Source organism: Pygocentrus nattereri, chromosome 5 (assembly GCF_015220715.1).
Source record: "Pygocentrus nattereri isolate fPygNat1 chromosome 5, fPygNat1.pri, whole genome shotgun sequence".
In the NCBI taxonomy this organism is placed as follows: Eukaryota; Metazoa; Chordata; class Actinopteri; order Characiformes; family Serrasalmidae; genus Pygocentrus; species Pygocentrus nattereri.
The window spans coordinates 25,848,017-25,864,833 of record NC_051215.1 but is presented as its reverse complement, the minus strand read 5'-3'; the positions used below and the strand labels follow the sequence as shown (position 1 = coordinate 25,864,833).

Below are 16,817 nucleotides of genomic sequence, written 5' to 3'. Positions count from 1 at the left end.
TGCTGCCAGAGTGGTGTCAGTCTAATGGACTGACTACTGGAACAAGCCATTAAAAAGAGCTTAATGAAGAGCACACGCACCTGAAAAGCTGCCTAGCTTCGGCGCAGTCATGTCACCACCATCGTAGATCTCTAAGGAGTCCCAGTTGTGCTCTGTGGCGAAGCTCATGACTTGGATCTGTGAGGCGATCAGGAACAAAAATGGTCATTTTGCAAACAGGGGGAGCTAATGTAATTAACTAGTGTTGTAGTTCTTAAGCAGTGGTCACCAACCCTCCTACTGGAGATCCACCTTCCGGCAGGTTGCATCTCCAACCTAAAACCTAAATCCTCATTCAGCTAAACAAGTCATGTGCCTCAAAGCTAAGGATGCAGCTGAAGAAGGTTATTAAGCTGTGGCATGTTGGTACAATCTACTAAGGTTATCTTGATTTCACATGAGAAAACACTGAAGAGGAACTTTCCAGATACAAGTGCTACAAAGGCTTCTCCTACTTAAGCAGCAGACTTGAGATTAAGACACAACAAGGACAATAATTAGATGGATTAGGTTAGGGTTTGTAACCACTGCTTTAGAGTAAACCAGTAAAACACATTGGGTCATGCATTACAGCAATTTTATGGGTTGCTGTTAGGCATGCAAAGCAAAGTGCTTAAACCTCACCTTAACTGTGATAAAATCACTGTAATGTACAGCCTCTCCTGGCTCATTGAGTTAATTTATTTAAAATTTATTTAACATCCATTCAAAAGAGGCCCTTAGTAAACATTAATTCATTTCCAGGACATATTTTTAGAGGAGATTAGATATAATTTACTTTCCTAAGGGTGGAAAAAGTCTAGGCAACATGAGTGTAAAAGAGGAGTTTCCAAAACTGGAGTTCAAAAAGACATTGAAGGCTACAGAAAAAAAAACAGGAGCCTAACAACCATGCAGGACCTGGTAGACACCAAAACTGCTGTCAGATAAACAGCACTTAAAGCTTTCACTTTTGCTAGATCTTTGAGAGATTTCCAGATCTGAAAAAATAAATCTGTCTAGCCTTACTGTTTGAGAAGGCAACTCAGCACTATGGGTCTGAAAAGATGTGTAGCTGTTAAGAAGAACCTCACTGAGAAAAGGAAATTAAGAACACATGCAGATTAAATAAAGAAGCTGCTGAAGTTCTCAGAACAACGGAGTGACCACCACAGAGTCCGGACCTCAACATCACAGGATGTTTTTGGGATTACTTGGATTGTGAAAAACAGGAAATGCAACCAAGTTCTAAGACTGAACTTTGAAGGTGGACTAGAGGGGAGACCTGTACATAATAGCTGTTTTGACTGGATATTAAATAAATGAAGGTGAAATACACCACTGTTCAATGAAGACTTTATTACTAATAATAATCGCAATAAACCATTTTTCTGTCAAGCAATGTAGCTCATTAATAGGATTCTACTTTTTCCAAGCAACATAATGGTAGAAGATTATTCAGTGAACAGCATGTGGGTTATTTTGGCACATAAATACAGTTTCAATTAATGCTGCCATATGAGAGTATATTGTGACATTCAGTGCAGATCAGACTTTAGAAACAGAGCAATCTGTATTACAATTCTCATTTCATAATGTTGCCTAGTACAAAAGGTTCTAATTGGTTACTGTTGTGGGAGCATTACATTTTTTGCACCTTCTGGATTAGGATCACACTTGATATTCATTCAGTGTGAGGTGATGTTATTGTATGTCTTTTTTTGCCACCACAGTTTGATTCTACCAAAGCTTTGCTTGATGCAACTGCAAAATCCAAAATATCCTCATGCTATTTACTGCTCCCGCCATCTGCACCGAGCCTATTTCACAACTCTAAAATTAGCCACTGTAATTCAGCAGTTGGGCGAGTGACTCTGAGATGAAATGCGCTCCAGCCTGCCGTGTCGTTCGGCCGCTTCTGATGAGTTTTGGTTTGCCCCTTTACAGTACTTGCCTGGATACCAGCTCCTTCAGTGACAGCGATTTTCCACACGCAGTTCAGGCTGTTCCCGTAGGGCTCGGGGAAGCCAGGAGAGAGGATGGTGCCTCGTCTTTCTGTGAGATTCCCACTACAGGGAACTGTGGAGGAGGAGGAAAGAAGAGACAGGTTTAGAGAAATAGTAGGAAAGACTCTATCGAATCATTTTTGGCATAGGATGCTGCTGCCCTCAAGCAATTTGAACTATGCCTATCATCTTCCTGCTAAAACTGCTTCCTTGCATGGTTCATGCCAAGCAAAAAAAAAAAAAATCTTTCTAGAAACACTTGTGCTTTCACAGCTGTAGTGAAGAAAAAATAATCTTGCAGAAGAACCATCCTTCCCTGACTTTGACTTTCTAAGTCTAGGCAGAATGTGGATGTAGTGCATACTCAAGTTTCAGTAAGTCTACTGAATATGGAATGATGCATATTTCATGACTTACTGGAATGTGCCGATGGGCAAATCTTTGCCAGGAGAGTTCAAGAGGTGAGAGTATTTAAAAAAAAAAAAAAGAACGAGTGACTGAAAAATGCACATCAGCAAGTGTTTCAGAAGCTCCAAAAACCCTGTCGTCACAATCTGATAGCAAGTGGGTTTCCGAATATAAGTCCAGAATCAGGGCTCAGGGCTACGGGCAAAACAAACCAGAACTTGTGGACAGAATTTGTGCCTCTTAAGAGATGCTGTCAAGCCAAGAAATTTAACCCCTGGGTTGACACTCTAAATTCTAGTGAACGCTGCCATTTTGCCCTGAAGCTAAAATACTTGACCCAAACAGTTGCTCCAAGGTTGCCAGAACAATGGCAAGCTTCCAAATCTTCTTCCAGAGAAAAGACAGAATTCTCAACTAGCTTTCAGTTTATGGGATCGTAACTTAATGGTGATCATCTCTGGTCTGCAAAATCATACCATTTAATAAGTCTGTTGAACCTTTTTTTTTTAGAAGAAGAACACTTCTACTGACAATATACTGTTAAGTTAGTATAACCTGAAATGTCTGAATTTTAGCACTATTTTCCAATCTGTACATCATATATTTTCGAAATACAGTAAAGATCGGTGGAGGCTCAATCTCTACTCCCATATTTGTCATTTAAATTTCGGGGGGGGGTTTGTTATCCACCCTGTGTCCATCTGCTTTTCCCCATTTTAGATGTGCTGAATAAGTCTCCAACATCAAACAATACTAGATTTTTATTGATCCTTAAAGGAAATTGCAGTGTTACATTAGCAAGACATACAGAGAAATTCACTCGAAAGAGGCCCTATGTAATAACTTCTGCAATAACTCTTTCTAGGATGAGCAATCTGAACAAAACAAGGTGCAACGTGTTCCTCAATATATGGAGCTTTGAACAACCTGGGACGCCCCTGCATCGGAGCAATGAGGTAGGTGTCGTTGTTCATGCAAGAAACATTGCTCAGGCAAAGAATGCTGGCAGAAAACAGAGATCACTTCCAGTGTTGCATTTAATGCAATTGATTACACATACATCAAGGTATATAGTGCATTACTTCATCCTAATGGGAGTTACAGCAGAATATTAGGGGCCTCTTTCAAGTGAATCTCTGTACATAAGTTCACATACAGTATGTCAGGCAGCAAAAAAATAGAAATTAACTTCTTCTTCTTCTTCTTCTTCTTCTTCTTCTTTCGGCTGCTCCCTTTAGGGGTCGCCACAGCGGATCATCTGCCTCCATCTTGCCCTATCCACTGCCTCCTCTACTTTCACACCAACCATCTCCATGTCCACCTTCACTACATCCATAAACCTTCTCTGAGGTCTACCTCTTCTCCTTCTACCCGGCAGCTCCATCTCCAACATTCTTTGACCAATATATCCACTATTCCTCCTCAACACATGTCCAAACCATCTCAACCTGGCCTCTCTGGCTTTATCTCCAAACTGCTCCACCTTCACTGTCCCTCTGATCTGCTCATTTCTAATCTTGTCCAGCCTTGTCACTCCCAACGAAAATCTCAGCATCTTCATCTCCGCCACCTCCAGCTCAGCCTCCTGTCTTTTAGACAGAGCCACAGTCTCCAAACCATAAATCATAGCAGGACACACTACTGTCTTGAAAAAAATCAAAAATAGAAATAAACAATGGACATAAATTAGGCAGAAATAAAAGATAGACATAAAGTAAAGTATGAGAGAGTAAATACAACAAAAGACAGATCTGTTGTATTTGCATGAGAGCAGGATATTGGTATGAGGAAGTTTACAACACAATGAGTATAAACGTCCACTCCAGAGAGAGAGTGTGGCATCACTGAGGATTGGACCTCCTCATGATAGGACCAGTGCTTCAACATCAAACATTATAGCATCATGACAATTAATGGTAATAGTAACATGACACTTTTATATTACTGAACAAAACATGTATTGACGATTCAAGACAGTATATGACATTTGCTCTGACGCCTTTATGGTATGGTTATGTCAATGTTATATAGTAGAGTTGAAGAAAAGTGTTAGCAAACATTTTCTTAGAACCATTAAGGAACCTTCATTTTTAAGCAACTTGTTACTATCCTTGCACTAATGTTTGCAAGTGCAAAGTCTTGTAAGAATAATATGACATATGACATGTAAAAACAATTCTGATTACAATACTTTGATTTCTTAAACATAAAATTCCTTCATTCAGCATTTCCCAGTGGGCTATTACAGTTGTGGCCAGGGCGCAAGGTCAGTTGCCCTACACTCCTCCAGAGAGCGAAAGGTTATGTCCCTTGCTCAGGGACAAAAGCAATGCACATTTGGGCAGTGTTAGGTTACTGTTCATATGGGAAATGTCACCCTCATGCCTTAACAGTAAAAAGCCCTCTGACTTCCTTTCAACCCTGCTGAGCCCTCTCCAATTGTTTGTGTTTTGAATAAAAGCATAAACAAAACAGAAATATTATTCATAGAAATCGAGACAAATGCTTACCTATGCATGTGGGGATGGTGTCGTTCCATTGCGCCAGAGCATTGGGGACGGCGTGGCACTTAATAGCTTTAGATCCCTGGAGAAGGTATCCTGGGCTGCACTCAAAGCGGACAATGGAGCCGGCGGAGAACTCCGAGCCGATTCGCCTGCCGTATCTGGGCTCTGGGATGGAGCTGCACTGGGTATCACTGGTGCGTGGCACGGCTAGATGGACGCAAATGGATTTGTAATCAAAACGGAGCAGATGTGCTGTATGGCACCTTGTCCACTTTCAGCAAACAAGTCTCCTTTATTGTCTGTGTTTTTTGAATGAAGCACTGTTATTGTAATTACAGATTGTAAGAGCTGGCAGACCCCCATGCATAATGAACCAACACGAATGGCCAATGTAAATGTGCCTTTACACCAGGGGCATCATGCACCACACGTTCATGAGAATGAACGATTTCAAGGACCTAACCAACATACTGGTGCATCAATGACATCAGGCAATATTATTATCCTTCTGTTTGATTTATTAATCTGATTACTTTTATTACAGCGGTACAGGCTGAACTGCAAAATCTGAGCACATCATCGTTAGAATAACAACCTGTACAATTTGAGCCTGTCACAGCATGAAATTTGATGATTATCTGCCATAAAAATAATTGCGATTAACAATTAATAGTACTTTTTGTTCAATGTATGTAATTATTAATAAACTAAAGTACAGCCCTAAAACGGCCAACTTATCTGATCAGCTGTCTTCCTACCTGGCTGTCAATACTGACAACAGAAACAGCTCAAGCTCAAAAAAGTCAATATTACTCACTGTAACTTTCTAAAGGTGTTATGAAAAGCCAAAAATAACTATCACTAACCACAGCCCACTAAAGGTGTTACTAACAAACATCAAATAAACAAAAGCCACTCATTGCCGCCCACTGCAAGTGTTAACACACATCAAATAAACAAACCCTACTCACTGCTGCCCTCTATAGGCGATATTAACAAACATCAAATAAACAAAAGCTACTCATCACCGCATTCTCGAGATGTTATTAACAAATGTTAAATCAACAAATGTTACTCACTGCCATCCTCTAAAGGTGTAATTAACAGCAATCAAATAAACAAACATCTCTCGCCACTGCCCCTTAAAGATGTTATTAACAAACAACAAATAAACAAATATAACTCAGCGCCACCCTCTAAAGGTGTTATTTAAAGGCTTATTGCACCAGTCAGAAGTTAGAGCTTTTGTTGTTTTTGGTATAATCTAAATGCATTTTCTGTTTCCTTTTATTAACATGCCTTTTCTGTACTCCAGCTGGTGAAAACACACCCAATCCACATTCTGTTTGTTATAACATAAACATATGACTGTGAAAGCTAACCACTGTGGAACTGCGGCCAGTGTAAATGACTGCAATCAGCACACAAAAACTATAGCCAAGCAATTACGTAATAATCATGACAGGCCTAGTACAATGCATCTAAAACAAACCTTTCTATGCAGAGTTTGATGAAAACTGACAAAAAAATAAGAAAGATCCAATTAACTGAAACCAACAAAGAATTCTGAGATCCTCCTCCTTGTGCTACAGCTGTTATATTATTTATGTTTGACCTTCAGCTGTTTATTTAACTGTAAGAATGTGGGCTGCTGGCTACTGCTTGACACTGCCATCTCGAAGGAATAGCACGAGAGCTTCTGTACTGTGGAATGTGCATGTGGAAACAGTCAAGTGGCTAACTAAAAATGCGACAAGGCTTCTGACAGCCATTGTGCTCTGTAGCTTATATATAAAGGGAAGAAAGCATGGACGCTTCTCAGAAAAAGTGGTGTTTTTTCACAAATTAACTCAGGAATGTAAATAAGGTTCAACTGCACTTACAGCCAGCAATAATAAATACATGGTGTAATTCAGTACTACCTCTCCATGGATCACCACCTTATTGTGGTGGAGGGGTTTGTGTGCTTGAATGATCCTAGGAGCTATGTTGTCTGGAGCAAAAGCTCCTGGTAGGGTCTCCCATGGCAAACTGGTCCTAGGTGACAGGTCAGACAAAGTGTGATCCATAATAACCCCTATGAAAACACAAGAACAGGACTTGTGTACCCTGCCCGGAAAAGGGTTACCTAGGCCCCACCCTGGAGCCAGGCCTGGGGGAGGGGCTCGCCAGCGAGCGTCTGGTGGCCGGGCATTCACTCATGGTGCCCGGCCGGGCCCAGCCCGAAGGAGTTACATGAGTCCCCCCTCTCATCGACCCACCACCAATGGGAGGGGCAGTAGTAGGGGTTCGGTGCGTTGTGGATCGGGCAGTGTCCGAAGGCGTGGGCCTTGGCGTTCTGATCCTCGGTTGCTGAAACTGGCTTTTGGAACTTGGAACGTTACCTCACTAGCAGGGAAGGAGCCTGAGTTGGTGCGCGAGGTTGAGAGATACCGGCTAGATATAGTCGGGCTCACCTCAACACACAGCTTGGGCTCTGGGTCCAATCTCCTTGAGAGGGGCTGGACTTTATTCTTTTCTGGAGTTGCTCATGGTGAGAGGCGGCGGGCAGGTGTGGGCTTTCTCATAGCCCCTCGACTCGGTGCCTGTATGTTTTCTCGGGTTTTCTCCGGTGGACGAGAGGGTAGCTTCCCTATGCCTTCAGGTTGGGGAACGGGACCTGACTGCTGTCTGTGCTTATGCACCAAACAGCAGTTCAGAGTACCCAGCCTTCTTAGAGTCCTTGGGAAGGGTGCTTGAAAGTGCTCCTCCTGGAGACTCTATTGTCCTACTGCGGGACTTCAACGCTCACATGGGCAATGACAGTGAGACCTGGAGGGATGTGATTGGGAGGAATGGCCTCTCTGATCTGAACCCGAGTGGTGTTCAGTTTTTGGACTTCTGTGCAAACCACAGTTTGTCCATCACGAACACCATGTTTGAACACAAGGATGTCCATAAGTGCACATGGCACCAGGACACCCTAGGCCGCAGTTCAATGATTGACTTTGTAGTCGTGTCATTGGACTTGCGGCCATGTGTTTTGGACACTTGGGTAAAGAGAGGAGCTGGGCTTTCAACTGATCACCACCTGGTGGTGAGTTGGATCAGGTGGTGGGGGAAGATGCCGGTCAGACCAGGCAAGCCCAAACGTATAGTGAGGGTTTGCTGGGAACGTCTGGCAGAAGAACCTGTCAGATTGATCTTCAACTCACACCTCCGTCAGAACTTTGACCAGATATCGGGGGAGGTGGGGGACATTGACTCAGAATGGGCCATGTTCCGTTCCTCCATTGTTGAAGCGGCTGACTGTAGCTGTGGCCGTAAGGTAGTTGGTGCCTGTCGGGGCGGTAATCCTCGAACCCGGTGGTGGACACCCCAGGTGAGAGATGCCGTCAAGCTGAAGAAGGAGTCCTACCGGGCATGGATGGCCTGTGGGACACCAGAGGCAGCTGGCAGGTATCGACAGGCCAAGCAATCTGCGGCTTCAGTTGTCCCCAAGGCAAAAACCCGTGTATGGGAGGAGTTTGGTGAGGCCTTGGAAAGTGACTAAGTCGGCTCCGAAAAGATTCTGGCAAACCGTCAGGCAACTCAGAAGGGGAAAGCAGTGTGCCACTTGCACTGTATATAGTGGAGATGGTGTGCTGCTGACTTCGACTGAAGACGGGGGCGGTGCCACTGGATTGGCAGACTGGGGTGGTGGTGCCTCTTTTTAAAAAAGGGGACCGGAGGGTGTGTTCCAACTACAGGGGAATCACACTCCTCAGCCTCCCTGGTAAGGTCTATGCAGGGGTACTGGAGAAGAGAGTCCGGCTTATAGTCGAACCTCGGATCCAGGAGGAGCAGTGCGGGTTCCGCCCTGGTCATGGAACACTGGACCAACTCTTCACCCTCTCCAGGATTCTGGAGGGTTCATGGGAGTTTGCCCAACCAGTCCACATGTGCTTTGTGGATCTGGAGAAGGCATTCGACTGTGTTCTGTGGGAGGTGCTTCGGGAGTACGGGGTATATGGCTCTTTGCTACGAGCCATACAGGCCCTGTACAAACAAAGCTGGAGTTTGGTTCGCATAGCCGGCAGTAAGTCGGACTCGTTCCCAGTGAGAGTTGGACTCAGTCAGGGCTGCCCTTTGTCACCGATTCTATTCATAATTTTTATGGATAGAATTTCTAGGCGCAGTCAGGGGATGGAGGGTGTCCGGTTTGGTGACCTCAGGGTCACATCGCTGCTGTTTGCAGATGATGTGGTCCTATTTTATCATTTATCACTTCAAGGCTAGATTATTGTAATGCCCTGCTGTCTGGATGTCCCAGCAAAAGCTTTAACAAGCTTCAGCTAGTCCAGAACGCTGCAGCCAGAGTCCTCACAAGGACTAGGAAGTTTGACCATATTAGTCCAGTTTTATCAGCCCTGCACTGGTTACCAGTTAAATTTCGCATTGATTATAAAATTCTATTACTGACTTATAAAGCTCTAAACGGGCTCGCCCCTCAGTACCTGAGTGAGCTCCTCTCCCACTATGAACCATCACGCCTACTTAGATCACAAGGTGCTGGCTTACTACTGGTACCTAGAATTAATAAAGCTACATCAGGGGGGAGAGCTTTCTCATACAAAGCCCCCCAGCTCTGGAATAATCTTCCTGCTAATGTTCGGGAATCAGACACAGCCCCAATCTTTAAGCCTAGGCTAAAAACTTATTTGTACAGTCAAGCATTTGGTGACTAGTCTTCCCTGTCAGGTCTAGACCTGCTGGAGTCTACATTGCTCTGTTTTACTGTAATCTGTGGTCAGCCACTCTTTACAGTACTAACTCTGTTTTTTCTTCTCCTTTCTCTGCCGAGCTGATCAGCTGCCCATCCTGTGCGCCTGATGCTGTTGCCTCTACTGCCTTGATTGGTGCCGCTGCTCACCAGCCTTCTGGACCGGTTTGACCACCACTGAGCTTCTTGCTTTACAACGCTGTGCAGTCCTCACCCTCAGATCTTTCTTTTCCCACTTTACTATAATACTTCATACTAATAATGTTTGCTATCCGGTGTCGACCATAGGAGGATGGGTTCCCCTTCTGAGTCTTGGTTCCTCTCAAGGTTTCTTCCTCTTTTAGGGAGTCTTTCCTTGCCACCGTCGCCGCTGGCTTGCTCATGGGGGCTCGGACCCGGATTTTCTTTCTTCTTTTCTCTTCTCTCTGTAATACTGATTGTTCTGTAAAGCTGCTTTGTGACAACACCTGTTGTAAAAAGCGCTATATAAATAAATTTTGCTTGCTTGCTTGCTATTGGGGACATCAGGCCGCGAACTTCAGCTTTCGCTGGATCGGTTTGCAGCCGAGTGTGAAGCGGCCGGGATGAGAATCAGTACCTCTAAATCCGAGACCATGGTTCTCAGGCAGAAAAGGGTGGAGAGCCCTCTCTGGGTCGGGGATAGGCTCTTGCCTCAAGTGGAGGAGTTCAAGTATCTCAGGGTCAAGGCTCTCGATTTACCGGTCGATCTACGTTCCCACCCTCACCTATGGTCATGAGCTTTGGGTAATGACCGAAAGAATAAGATCGCGAATACAAGCGGCCAAAATGAGTTTCCTCCGCAGGGTGTCTGGACTCTCCCTTAGAGATAGGGTGAGAAGTTCGGTCATCCGGGAGGGACTCGGAGTAGAGCCGCTGCTTCTTCACGTCGAGAGGAGCCAGCTGAGGTGGTTTGGGCATCTCGTTAGGATGCCTCCTGGACGCCTCCCTCGGGAGGTGTCACAGGCAAGTCCACCTGGGGGGAGACCCCGGGGAAGACCCAGGACACGCTGGCGTGACTATATCGCCCAGCTGGCCTGGGAGCGCCTCGGAATCCCCCTTGGAGAGCTGGTGGAAGTGGCTGGGGAAAGGGAGTTCTGGGCTTCATTGCTTAGGATGCTGCCCCCGCGACCCGAACCCCAGAGAAGCGGAAGATAATGGATGGATGGATGGATGGATGGATGGAATTCAGTACTATTTATTTCTCCCTTGTAACTCAATTAAATAAGAAATGAAATTTGAAACTTTTAATCAAAATCACAGTTTTGTCCATAATTATGGCCCAGGCAATGCAATCACATCATATCAGCAATGGTTGACAACGACTATGTATCAAAGATGATATCTGCCATGTTGGGAAGGAGTACTGATAGAGGAGTAGAGAGGATCCATTTAATTTTGGACCACTTGCTAAATGACATTAAACAATGTGCAAATGTAATGTTTTATTCACTTCTTCTGTTGTAACAATAGACAAATACAGCGCATTAATAAGGTTTCCCTGCTGGAGTTCTCCCAGAGGGTGACATACTGTCTGAGAAAAATTTGAAGCATTTCAGTGTCTTCATTATTTGGATCAGTTGTGAACGTATGAAACTATAATACTTCATGGTTTCTCACAGGCATCTGCAGATAAATTGCACCGCATCGCCATCATAACAACAGAAAACACCTAACGTGCTATATAACTGATAATCTCAATTTTTAACACAACAAATCATGCACAACTTTTTTTAATAGTGTCTAAGCTTTGATTTGTTTTGCAGAAACTGTGCTTTATTTTAATAATTTGCCAGAAGACTTGAACCTGCCGATACAGAACATAATTCATTGTGTAACTAACTATGTAATCAAATATTTAACTTTGTAAGTATATTTAAATAGTATTAAAACATTAAAAACCCTGGCTCTTTAAAGATTGGGAAAAAAAACTGATGGAGAATGTGCTCCCCCAGCTTGAATGAGCAGGATGCTTCTGAACTTTGCACCACAGAATTGCAAGACTATATGGACATTTTAACTGGATTCTGATACTTTTTTCCTGCCGAGTTCTGCAGCGTCTTTGATGCCGCCACTGCTTGTGTTTGACTTTCATCTGATGCTTGTGGATGTGCAGAAGCAGGCCGGGAGGACTCAGCACCATCGCTCCGCTGCCTCCATGTGCCAAATGAACTGTCCTAACTGTCAGGGAATATTTCTCATGGCCCCCCTTCCTTCCCCCTATCCTATGCCTTGCCCCATAAAATGGCAAGGAGAGATAAAAAGAGACAAAGTGTGCATGCAGTGGCCCACTATATGCGTGAGGCAAAATCTGCCTATGAAAAGATCCCTAATAGATCAGCCGTTTTCATGAGGCAGCTGACAAAGAGTTTTAAAAGCGCATGTAATTCACACTTCTCGTTTATGGCTTCTTTTAAACCTGGGGGGAAGGGCAGCTGCATTGTCCTACTGTACACTATTCCAGTCAGGTGCTGAGTTATTACTGTTACTGTTCTATGCATTCAATTTAAAAGATATAACTACTAATGACTAATTATATAATGATTTTCATTTGGTTAAAAAAAAAAAAAAAAAAAATCAAATCCAAATCAGAATAAAATCTCCAACTGTGGTACCAATTTTAAGTTCAGACACTGCACACGCTTGGTGCAGTGAGCTACAAGCGAGAGATCATGTAAAATGTAAGAAGAATCATTTCTATATACTACTGGAAACCAAGGTGGATGAACCATATTAAAGTAGCTCCTGCTTTGTGGATCACCTGCAAAGATCCGACCTTCGCCATTCTCAGGAGAGCCACTCAAAAATTATTCCCCCATTCAACTTCATTTAGAGGTAAATGTATTACAAATTACATCACATTCCAGCCCCCCTCTTTCATTTGGCTCTATTGTGTATTGGTTATGACACTGTGATTGCAGCTGCTGGCTCCTCCGGCTGAACCGTTTGGGTTGTTTCCCCCGGAGGCTCGACTCAAGCATGCTGATGAGCACACCAGACCCCTAAAACTCCCGCCATAATGCCAAGCTCTTTGAGTGGCCCAATAACCCTTTTAGGACTGAATTATATTTCTGCGCCTGTGACTCTAACAAGTGTAGGCGTAGTGTACATTTCCACATAATGTTAACACGTGCACTAGGGGGCAGCGCTGCATTTAATAAACCAGAATATACATGATGCTGGATTTACATGGTGAAACATTCATGCAACTTGTATGCTGTGAGTTGCCTGCAACATAATTTCTGTGCAACTTGATGGTAGCATAGAGGAATTCAAAAATGCAAATCATTCCATTGCTCCACTAGTTAGCCAAATAAGCACCTTGCATTTTTAATACACTGTCCTGGCTATAAATGCCACAAGGTGTAATATACACATTTACAGCATTTATATTATTTTTGTAGATTTTTCTAGCTGTCATTGCCATTTTTTTCTGTATCTATATACATACACACATACATCTGTCTTTTATCCATCTATCTAGAGTTCGTTACTATATATTTGAGGTTTTACTGTTACGTGTATGTAAAGCTTTAAGAAAACCGATGCTTAAATGAATATTCAAGCGTAGGTTTCAAGCATCTAAAATCAATTATTTTGTTTAGTTCTAACTGGCTGTGGTTCCAACCCCAGTGGAAAAGGATTAGCATCAACGCTCAACCAAAGAGGGTTTGATTGACATACAGCCTCACAGATTTACACGTGTAGTTAAGATTTCGGAGCTGTGCACATGAACTCCTCTGTGAGCTACGATTAGCCATAAACTCCTTCTCTGCATCGCCAGGCAAACATGCTTATCTTTTCCAGAAGTATAAATCAGCCTTTACAGAAACACATTTTTTTTTACCTAATCTGCAGCATATACTGAATTACCACAAACAATAATTATGTGTGTAATGAAAGAACAGGATCATGATTATAATAAAAGCCACCAGCTTCTGAAGCACTGGCTCCTATATATGGGAAGAGTAGAGAGAAAAGAGGCATCAAAATTATATGTGGCAGTCGCTCATATAATACAGATGGAGCAGACAGATTTAAGGTTTAAAACGCTGGTGACTAGATGTGTCGCTGTGAATGCACGCTGCGTGTGAGATTAGAAGATTAAAAGCAGAGCTTTTCGTCTCTTTAAGGTGACCCGTTATTACAGAAGAGGTGAGGGTATGCGTACCTTGGTAAACAAAATGGAATCCCCTGGCAGAAGGGCCACTCTTGGTGGTGAACCTCAGCATGATCTGGTTTGAAGTGGCCAAAGGTAAGGTCTCTCCTGCAATACAGAAATATGCCAAATAATCACGTTTAAGTCCCTGAGACCCCCACCCCCACCCCTTCCCCTCTCTGGAGTTGCATGTGGCAGCAAATGTACTGTAATAAACACAGTGCTGAGCTACTATATAAGACGGATGGCTTAATAACCAAAGTGTCCCTCCTGGACATGCTGAAAGGCAGGGGAGAGAGGAGAAGCAATGCTGGGACATTTACAGATTGATAGCCGGAGAAAAACTAAGGCTTTCTCTTGCTCAGGAAAGCCCAGGGCTCAAGCCTTGGGCCAGATCGGCCTGCCAAGTGGCTTTGCATGGGCTCCCTGATTGAGTCCTCGAAAATGACATACCTGGGTACCCCCGCCTTGGTGGGCTTTCGAAATACACATGTGCATCAAAAAGCTCAACAACACACAGCTGACCAGATTCCAGACGTGGTCTAAAACTGCCCAAAGTGTTTTTGAGAGCTGTACATCTGTGTTAGTCTCAATAAGAGAAGACGGGAGTCTAAAAATAAAAATCTACATAAACAGCAAGCACCACAATAGCAGGCAGAATAATTTCAGCGATACGGATGATAAGCAGAGTGCTCAGTTGAGCTTGCAGGGTTAAAAGCTCTAGCTTGAATAGACAGGCCTGGCTGGATTTCTGGCCTGCTGGGCTCAACGGCTCAGACAGAAACACTGGGAATTTACAGCACATCTTTGGGGGATTATATTGTTGCACGACAGACCATAAAAAGCAGAAAGTATCAAAGTGCCATACAAATAGTTTATGTCCAATGGCCTTCATCAATCCAGGGAAGAGTGTGGAATTAAGGGCCGATTCCCTTTTAGGCGGTTTATTACCTTTCGCTGTTAATGGTAACACCAACAATAAATCTGCATGGGGCTGTGTCTAAAATAAAAATTTATTTTAATAGGAATCTGTGAGGAATTAACAAAGTAGCGAGCAAGGGTGTAAAACCAACAATGAGCCATAGAGCAATGAATAAACAAACAAACTTGCCATTATGAAAAGTATGTATAAAAACACAGTGCTGGGTCGAGGTTGTTCAAGCTGCTGACTGGTCAAGAATTCGTCAGGAAAATGGACCCACGCTCTTCAAGTTTAAAATAAGTTAAACTGATTAGCAAAGACGCGCTACTGCGTTGCTCCCTCAGGAACCATATTTTCCTCCCTGAATGAAGCCATTAAGCCTGGCTCATGACCTCCTTCGCTGCTTCCTGCTTGCTGCAGAATCCATACATACATTTTTTTTTTCCCACATATGCACATTTCAAAGTGAACACAAAGCAGCAACAAACAGTGAGAACAATGTGAAGCTATTACTTACCAGAATGAGAGCCAGCCAGGGAGCTCAGAAGCCTGGCGTTCTGATTGGGCCCATCAAACAACTCGACCGAGTCATTCATGGCTGTCTGGAAATAGGCAAATTGCCCAAAGACCACTGAGGAGACAAAGAAAAAAAGGTTGAGTGTGTCATGTGTGCTATGGGGGGAACATGCAGCTAAATAAAGTCCCTAAACATTTCATTAATTTCACCACAAATGCATTCCCTCTGATGGCTTTATGTGTGAATAAAGTGTTCTAGCATCCATCATCCATCTACTCTGAAGTATGTTACAGTTATCTCACTGTGCATTCTTTCTTTAGATCATATATTTGCAGTGGAGACATGAAAAATGAAAATGCTTTTGTTGAATCAAGAACCACACATAAATGAAGGTCACACAGTATGACTCAATTTTACCCTCAAAAATATATGCTCTTGTGTTGTTTCTGACACCGTATGATATGCTGTTAATTGTATCGATGAAAGCATGTTGTTCAGCTTAAACAGACAAAATAGAAATAAATACAAACTTTAGTCTGTTATAAATAGTACAGTATGTCATACCAGAGATGGGGACTTGAGTGGCCTGTTGCCTGACTCAAAACTCGACTTGGACTCTAGACCAAGGACTGGTGAAATTTCATATCGACAAGTCTGTGCGGCCTTAACGAAGACCTTGTTGTGGTTTAAGCAGGTTGAGAGAGGTTTTGGGCATTTATTTATGGAATTGGATGACTAGTGATTTCCTGTATCTGTTAGTAACATTAGAGTTATATGGGAGCACACCTTTATTCACAGGGTTCTATGTTTCCAGGGCCCTGTGTTCCAACTGTTCTATGTTCCAATAGTTCTTTTTTTTTACCAGGGCCCTATGTGTCCAGGGCTCTCTGTTCTTTACATGATGTGACATACAGTGCACAACAAGAAGCAGATTCTTTAGCAGGAGTACACCTGGGAACATAGGGACGACCTCACTCAAACTAGTGCTACAGTAAGAAACACTGGAAAATGGAGACACGGAACATCCCTTGGCCGAGCGATTACATCTGGGGAAAGTGGAAAATTGTGTAATCTTGATTTTTCATGAGGCAACTGACATACAAATGCAGTTTGCATGATGCTAATGAGTGCACTATAAGCGTCCCTTACTTGTTAGCTACAAATCCCCTCATAGCTCCAGGGCCAAGCTACAGAAGCAAACATGTCTTAGTTGATCAACTACATTTTAGATAAGATGTAAATTTGCTACTTTGCAAAACTATGCTTTAAAATCTAATTAGATCACAATGTGCATTGACAAAATCCTGTACACTGCTTTACACTGTAAAAAATGACAGGTCGGCTTCACTTAAAATGATTTAGTAACAGATTACATGGCTTTTCTTGAGCTGAGTCAACCTGAGGACACACACAACTCAAACTTCTTAGTTAAGTCAAAAACTCTCCAAGCTGCTGTTTCTAGATTTGCATCTTGGTTAGATAAACTAAACTGAACGTATGTTTTTTTCACTCAGTTTCCCC

At 43.2% G+C, this 16,817-nt stretch overlaps 1 protein-coding gene across 2 annotated transcripts in view; it reads right to left on the bottom strand.

Moving 5' to 3' along the window:
* The window catches only part of LOC108425438 (CUB and sushi domain-containing protein 1), a 664,112-nt gene that overhangs the window by 104,285 nt on the left and 543,010 nt on the right, over positions 1-16,817 (bottom strand). For both annotated transcript variants that reach the window (XM_017694090.2, XM_017694091.2), the window contains exons 32-36: positions 15,297-15,410; positions 13,870-13,965; positions 4,943-5,146; positions 1,973-2,097; positions 81-177 (exon numbers count right to left, since the gene is read on the bottom strand). In XM_017694090.2, the coding sequence (XP_017549579.2) occupies positions 81-177; positions 1,973-2,097; positions 4,943-5,146; positions 13,870-13,965; positions 15,297-15,410 (636 nt within the window). The remainder of the gene's footprint in view (positions 1-80; positions 178-1,972; positions 2,098-4,942; positions 5,147-13,869; positions 13,966-15,296; positions 15,411-16,817) is intronic.